This window comes from Benincasa hispida, chromosome 2 (assembly GCF_027475165.1).
Source record: "Benincasa hispida cultivar pf3 chromosome 2, pf3_genome.v1.1, whole genome shotgun sequence".
Taxonomy (NCBI): Eukaryota; Viridiplantae; Streptophyta; class Magnoliopsida; order Cucurbitales; family Cucurbitaceae; genus Benincasa; species Benincasa hispida.
In genome coordinates this window covers 2,872,974-2,880,805 of record NC_143479.1, presented here as the reverse complement: position 1 = coordinate 2,880,805, position 7,832 = coordinate 2,872,974, and the positions used below count along the sequence as shown (strand labels likewise).

The 7,832-nt window shown below is 33.9% G+C and overlaps 1 protein-coding gene and 1 long non-coding RNA gene across 3 annotated transcripts; both read right to left on the bottom strand.

The window, feature by feature from the left end:
• Nucleotides 1-322: 322 nt before the first annotated feature.
• On the bottom strand, nucleotides 323-4,101 carry LOC120069074 (VQ motif-containing protein). The gene has a single exon (XM_090310840.1). The coding sequence runs from the start codon at nucleotides 1,356-1,358 to the stop codon at nucleotides 636-638; it is 723 nt and encodes a 240-aa protein (XP_090166966.1). The 5' UTR covers nucleotides 1,359-4,101; the 3' UTR covers nucleotides 323-635.
• Nucleotides 4,102-4,736: 635 nt separating this feature from the next.
• On the bottom strand, nucleotides 4,737-6,777 carry LOC120080961 (uncharacterized). 2 transcript variants are annotated; one of them, XR_016527743.1, is made up of 6 exons: nucleotides 5,997-6,777; nucleotides 5,741-5,858; nucleotides 5,563-5,659; nucleotides 5,403-5,474; nucleotides 5,215-5,310; nucleotides 4,737-5,117 (listed from the first exon to the last, which is right to left on the bottom strand). It is a non-coding gene; the product is annotated as an uncharacterized LOC120080961 (long non-coding RNA). The 2 variants fall into 2 exon arrangements; XR_016527744.1 differs by having other exon boundaries at nucleotides 5,977-6,675.
• Nucleotides 6,778-7,832: the final 1,055 nt, after the last annotated feature.

Genomic DNA, 7,832 nt, shown 5'->3' with positions numbered 1-7,832 from the left:
CAAACCAACAGGATTGCACCAGATTCCATAGAAATTTAAAATAAATTATCATTAAATTAACTTTTAATATTTTTAATTTTTATGAATAAATTAGGTTTCAAATAATGCTCATGATTATTATTATTATTTTGGGAAACAGGAATAATTCTTTCTACTCTGAAATAAATTACATTCTTTTCAAATATCTCATTTAAAAAATATATATATTACAAACCAAAAGATTTAGTAATTTTCCCAAAAATAATAATAATAATAATAATACTAAAATAAAGAAACTAATACACATCTGTGTTTAGGAAAGGAAAAAATGAGGTGAAAAAGATTTTAACTCAAAACAAAATAAAATTAATTTACCAGAAAAAATAAAAGGAAATTGGTCTATTATTCTAACCCACCAATATTTAGCTCCAAGGCATCAAATTTTTGTTGGGTTTGGAAGATCAGCAGATCTTTCTAATGTTCACAATTCCAAATTATTAATTTCTTCCGATCCCTATGAGAGAAATGATTCGGGAGAGAGGAATAATAAATTATTTTTTTAATATTTTATTGCATTAAAAAAATCAAATGAAATCAAATAATTAATCCCTCTCCAAACTCAACTATTTAAAGTAAATTAAAAAAGAAAAATCATTCTAAAATTCGCTATATTCGCAGAAATCATTGATTCCGTTGGACGAAAGAGAAGGAATATTGTGCGCACCAAAAAGCAAAGAATCATCGTAGTTAAAAAACGACGGTTGATTAGTGCACAAAAACTCCGTCGAATTCGGCCTATAAACCGGAATATTCGTTAGGTAAGAATTCGCTAGTTGTGGCGGAGGTGGTGGCGGCGGTGGTTCAAAAATCGCCGCACCAAAACACGAATTAACCTGACCACCTTCCACCACACCGCTTCCGCCGCCGCAGCAATTTTCATCCGTCGTCACAACAGAAGACGATTCATTATCGTCATTCACAACAGCTTTTTTAGACCCTTTATTATTCTCATCGACGGATTTCGTGGTCGCCTTTGTAGAAGCTTCATCATCAGATCGAGACATTCCGGTTAGCTTTTGAACCAACGCCATGAAATCTCGAGGATGTGTATGAATAATTTTTGGAGAATGCGTGTATATAATCACCGGATGCCGTTGAGGCGGCTTAACGCCATTGACAAGAGAGGTAGTGGAAGATGAAGACGAAGAAGGAGAAGAAGTATTTGAAGAAGAGGAAGATTTTCGGATCAAATGAGAATCCTTATTGATCTTCAATGGAGGTGGACACAATGGTTTATTGCCATTACCATTGCCATTGTTGATGCTCTGATTCTGATTATCCCTCTTTCCATGGAGCTGCTGCTGTGGTTGAGGGCTCATAATTTCAATGAAAACTTTCGATTTAGGGCTTCTCAAATCATTTCTGATTTCACCAACCAAAATTCGGGTACTCAAAATGAAATGGGATTTTGTTTATATAGATTGCCGGAATGAATCTGGTGCATGCCCTACCATTGTAAGCAAAACAATATATCCCACTTGATTTTGACACGTGGACGTGGACCCACATTATGCGTCTATTAATTTTCAATCACGAGGAAGACGGTGCCACGTCAGTAACGGTTGATATATTGGAGAGGACGTGGCGAGTTTTGAATTGTAATCGGGGGGATTTGTTAAAAGAGTACATGCCACGCGTTTGCTTCTACGAGACCGTAGGGTTAACGCGGGAAAAAGGCGGTTAGTGTTTTTTTTTTCTTCACATTATTTACAATTTTGCATTTATCTCAAAATTTTAGTTATTTTTTTTAATACAATTTCAATGTCTAATAACAAATGAAATGGAAAAAAAAATTATAAATTGAGTCCTTATACTTCAAATGTATTTAGTCTCTATGTAATAAGTCTAACTAAAACTTTAAAATGTATAATGAACATGTAAGCCTTTTTTTTTGTTTATTCTATATTTTTTTAATTAAAGTTATTACATATTTCCCCTAGTTAATGTATTGAAATATTTTTATATTAAAACTGAAGAAATACAAATAATTATACTCCCTTCAAAATCTACAATAATGTTGTATTTTTCTCATTAATTAAGCTTCATTGGATCTCATGACATGGAGGTAATTAAAACGTGGGAGTACAAGACTACGATAATTTTAATTTATATTCCACCACAAATTAAATCTATTAAATAGAGCATCGAGAGGTTAAATTAATAAAAAAAAAAGTTTTCAAAAAAGAAAGGAACTCCCAATGGAAATTAAATTTGTCTTTTCTTTTAAGTACAATTTTTGAATTCTTAACCAAATTCTAAAAATAAAAACAACTTTTTGAAAGCTACTTTTTTAATTTTAAAAAATTCTACACTTCCTTTAAATAGTTTCAATGAGATCAAATGCTAAACAAAAAATAATTATTATTTTATTTTTAATTTTTGTAACAAAGTAATTGATTCAACATTGTATCTCTCAATCTTGTTGAAACAAAGGTTATTTAACATACGACAAAACTTATTCCACACGATATTACAACATTTTCAAAGACATCATAAATAAATGTAAAAGGCTAAAAACCAAAACAGAACAAAGAGTAATAACCTAATTTCGTGTAATACCACCTACACTTTTACAACAACTTCAAAATCGAAGTTGTAACATCCAACCACCACGAAATTTTAATAAATTGCTATGGCCGATAGATTTATATACTAGAGGGCTTAATCAGCATTAAACTATAAAAGAATGAAACTTGAGCAAAAACCCACACTCTCGAGGCATGCTTAATGCATGCACCCATTTGGGCATGGAAAAGAGGAAGAGACCCAAACTGATCTGCTCAACCTTGGCTCAAGCCTCTTCATTTGATGAATAGAACATGCTAAGTGCTATGACTCATTTGGCTTAGAATTATGTTTTATATATGATTTCGAAACCTGGATGCCCTATTGCTATACAAGAGGACCTATTAGCGGAAGCGGATCTTTCCAAATCATTGTGACATAATTTTCACATTTACATTCACACATATAGAAATGCATTATCAACACTAAATTACTGGCATGCTTAAAGGATAAAATACAAGAGACTGAGAGAACATACCAGTTGAAGACTTTCTTCACTTGAAAACTCGCTCTCTCTGCAAACGAACTCCTCTTGCTAGAACGTCATGCAATCGTTCAGCAACTCTCCCGTCGTCTACCACGAACGGCTTCGCATGAACACCAAAAAATGGGAACGACACCACCACCCGGAGCCCTCAATATTCTCGGAGTGAGAATCCAAAGGGTGGGCTTTGTTTGGATTTGGCAGAGGTAAGGAGGAAATGCAATCGTGTACTAAAGATCAAGCAAGTGGGAGAAAGGAAAGAATATCGTACAATCAGGTGCTTGATCGTTTAGTGCGATGTACACGATCATGTAGTAAAAGCTAGGCGATCGTCTATACGATCGTTTAATTCAGCTCAGAAGCTAAGTGATCGTCTAGGAAATGGTGAGCGATCGTTTAGTGAATGTGCGCGTGGGTGTGCAATCGTTTAGTAAACGCGAAGCGCTATCGTATAGGCTCTCAAATACTATGCAATCGATTGCTAATCACACCGTGAGTAATTATGCATATATCTTTTGTAAATGAAAAAATCATTTTCATTTTATTCTTCAGTTACTAAAACTGACTTGAACTTCCCACTAACGCATGATTTCAGAGAAAACAGTAGGCAATTATCTCATAACCGTCCAATTAATAAAAAAAAATAAATATAATCATATTATATTCATAACCTATAGTTTGATATCATATATCAACTACAGTATTTTCTCCTCTACTTGATATAAATCATATTTATATCCAATTTCTTCCAAATTAATGTATCTCATTCATTTAGTCAATCAGATCATATACAATTAACCAGTTCAATTATATCATATATAATCGAACTCCCTCTTGTCATGACCGATTCTTAATTTGTATCCAAGCTACCAAGGGGACCTTATGGACCTATGGCTCGAAGCTCCAACGGTACATGAATAGCTGACTAAACTCTTTAGCCATGAGATCCACCATCCATTAACTGTCAGACATTCCACTAAAGACCGACAGCTGAACTCTTCTTACCACAGATATATTTCTGTGTCCATCGGATATAACCAATCATGAGTAAGATAACCCTTCATAGATGCTCGTAAGTACACTTGGACCAATTACCGTTTTGCCCCTATAGTTACATCTCACTTCTTAAGTACCACTGATCCCTCTAATGAACAATATAACATTCACTACTACAGAAATTAGATTACTTGACGCTAATAAAAGTGTCGTCATTAGATTACTTGACGCTAATAAAAGTGTCGTCTATTCGACTGTAAAGTATAATGTCATAACTTGATACTGTAAAAACATTAAGAGAAATAATTCTTGACACAATGTTCGTGTCAAGAAATATAATAGACTTGACACTAATGACATGTTAAGTGTATTAATTCTTAACACTTATTATTGTGATTACTCTTGACATTTTTTATTTGTCAAACATATTTTTATCTTGACACGAAATAATGATTAAGTAATCTAATTCTTGACACATTTCCAATGTCATCTATGCTTTTTTTTTTCCAAATTAAACATTCGAATTTAATTTCCATTTCTTATTTCCTGCAATACATTTGTTCCAATAATAAATTTCATCAACTAAAATAAACAATTGTACATATTTCAAATCTACATATCAGTCTAATATATCCAACGTAACAATTCAGAATACTAAAATAAACAATTCCATTCTTCTATTACTGTCTATATGAACGATTCCAAAATTTACAAGACCAATCGTACAACAGTATATACTCTATCAACCCACCCCAATATATGATAATTCCAAAATTGTAAGACCAATCTATATGTGCTATGTATTCCAAAAATCAGAAGACTAAAATTCTATCCTCCACCACACATTTCTTTGAAGTATATAACCTATAATGGCTGAACAAAATATTTACACCAAAAAAGTTTTGGACATTCCCATGTAGCCACATACACAAAATTTATAGGAAGTCCATCAGATATAGCGACCTAAATATTCAGCCCATTCCACGCATACTTCATCCAATTCGAGTTGCGAGTACGAGCTCCTCGTATCAATCTATAAAACATAGAAAGTAATATATATATATATATATATATTTACTATTTACACTATCTATAATGTTACAATATATATAAGTAGTTTAAAGACATACCGCATCTGTGATAATATTCTTCTATTTAGTCATGATTTCTAGCATATATCTCATAACGTAATACCCACATTCGACAGTTTCCACTTGTAAAAGACACTACAATACAAAGCCAATAATTAATACACATATCATACAGATGCATTAAATAAACATCATTCTATTAATTTTTTCAATGCTCTTATACTTACCTTTACCGTTTTCCAGAATGTGGTTTTTCAAGTCTTTTGCAAATTTTTTTTTACTGAAAAATGGTCATTGCCCTACATTCGTCAAAGAGTATAGTATAATATTCAGAATGATCACTAAATAAAATACACAACTAACTACATGAAGGTTATAGTAAATGACCGTGTTCAGAAGTCATTAATCTACTACAAAGGTTTCAAGCTCTACAAAAATATACGTCGACCCTTTATTTTAATCAGCAATGAACGAGTGTAGATACCTACAATAATAGATCGAACACGTTAACTTACTACTAATTAATAAAGTGATAATATATCATAAACAAATAACATTTACTTACGCGATATAAGCCACCATTGATAAAGTCTTCACTTTTTGCATGCTACAAAACTCGATCACATGTCCTTCACCTTCTTCCCTTCCTCATGTGTGGTTGATGCACTAACAACTTCCTTCTCCTATGATATAAATATAACAGTACAAATTAAACAAGTTAAAAATTATCATAACTAATAGTTGTAACCTTAATGCATAAATTAAATAAGATAGAACATGAGACTAACTGTGACCCCTTACCCAAAAAATTAACGACGCACCTTACCCAGTAGTGGTTTGACCCAAAACCACCTCTAGATCTCAAACTTTTGCCTACACAACTCCTTCCAAGAATTCAAGTTCAGGCCCCAAAACCTAAAGGCAAATCAAATTTAACCCAAAACACCAAAATCGAACCTCAAACACTATTGGATGGCGGTTTAATATCCTCAAATTCGTGAATCCATCATCTAAAATTTATGGGTTAAATAAGTATTGGACAAACATTTAAATGGATAAATTTTCAAGAAAAACCCAAAAACTTAGGCCAAAACTCAAGATCTAGCGAAAACCCAAGCGGCAGCGTCCGACAACGAAAAGATTGATGGGCATCGGCCAGATCTGAGAAGCGGTCATTGGATGGTCGGTTGAACGCAACCCGAAGGAATAGAGCTGCAGCGAATGGCTTCAAATCTTCAGTCGAGCGACGGCGCGGCAACGAACAGAGCTGCGACGAATGGCTTCAGATCCGACCTGCAAATTCGACGAACGACTTTAGATCCATCAAACGGCTTCAGATCCAGTGACGGTTGGGCGGACGTGTGGATTGCAGAGAGGGAGAGGCGCGAGAGAGAAAGGTGGAGATGGGGGGCTGGCGGCTGGAAGAAGAAGGGAAGGGGAAGAGAAAGAAAAAGGAAACAAAAAAATAAAATAAAAATAAAAATAAAATAAAATATTATAGTCAAACCAATCAAGTTAATTCCTTATTTTTTAAACAAAATACATAAATATCTTCCTTTTCCGTCTCAAAATTTTAATCTTAGATTCTCTAGCTAATTCAAATCCCTCCACATTTTTTAAAAAAATTTAAACTAAATCAAATCCAAAATTCCAAATATCTTAACCAATATATTTGAACCAATTATCATATCAAATTATCTCAAACTCTAGCTCCAAGCAAATAAAAACCCAAATAATTTAATACAATTAAATTAAAATTACCTGAAGTTTGGGTGGAGAGAGAGAGTCGGTGGTTGGTGGGATGCTACGAAGAGGGGGTGGAGGAGGGTGGAGGAGTTTTTTCTTACTAGGGCATTTAACCCTTTTACTTGTTTAAAATAATAATTTATTTGATAATTTTGGTAGGAGGGAAACCAAATTTGAGAGGAAAATGAAAATGGGAGAGGGAGGGAAACAATAAATAAAGATTAAAAGAATATTATTTTTATAGTTTACTTGACACGAAAAATATGTCAAGTAAGAGCTTCATATACTTGATGTGAAAAACGTGTCAATCAATACCTTATATTACTTGACATGAAAAACGTGTCAAGTAATGGATCGCATGAAAATATTTGAAACATTCCATCAATCTCCCTTTTTTTAACCCTTTTACTTGGCATTTTCTTTTCTAAAAGGTCATTACATGACGTTTTTTTCAAAGAAACGTCAAGTAATTAAAAACTGCAAGTGTCAAGTAATGTAGATTTTGTAGTAGTGATAGTCCTACTATGTGCGAACACCTCTCAGGTTAAGAGAAGGTGTGTGGCGCCACATCGTTCAAGCCCTGGAATCAGCCCTTAAGGGAGCAATCTATCTACTTACCCCTGCTTCGGGGAAGGAGTGAATTCCATCTTGTGTAGCTGAGTTCCCAGCTCCTAAATCAGACGAATCCCCAAAGTGGTAGGTTTGAGTCGACGAACTGCCACTTGCACCCATGAAAATCAAAGGACCACCCTCAATGGTAGGAGTTCCCAACTCACTCTGGATTGAGGTCATGTTACTAATGGTCATCCTAGTGAAATGAAGTCTCTGTCATGAATGGTGTTATATAACGAGACGTTAACACTTCGCGGCCAGGTCTTATACAAACTCTTTGTATAGGACGTCCCCACTTG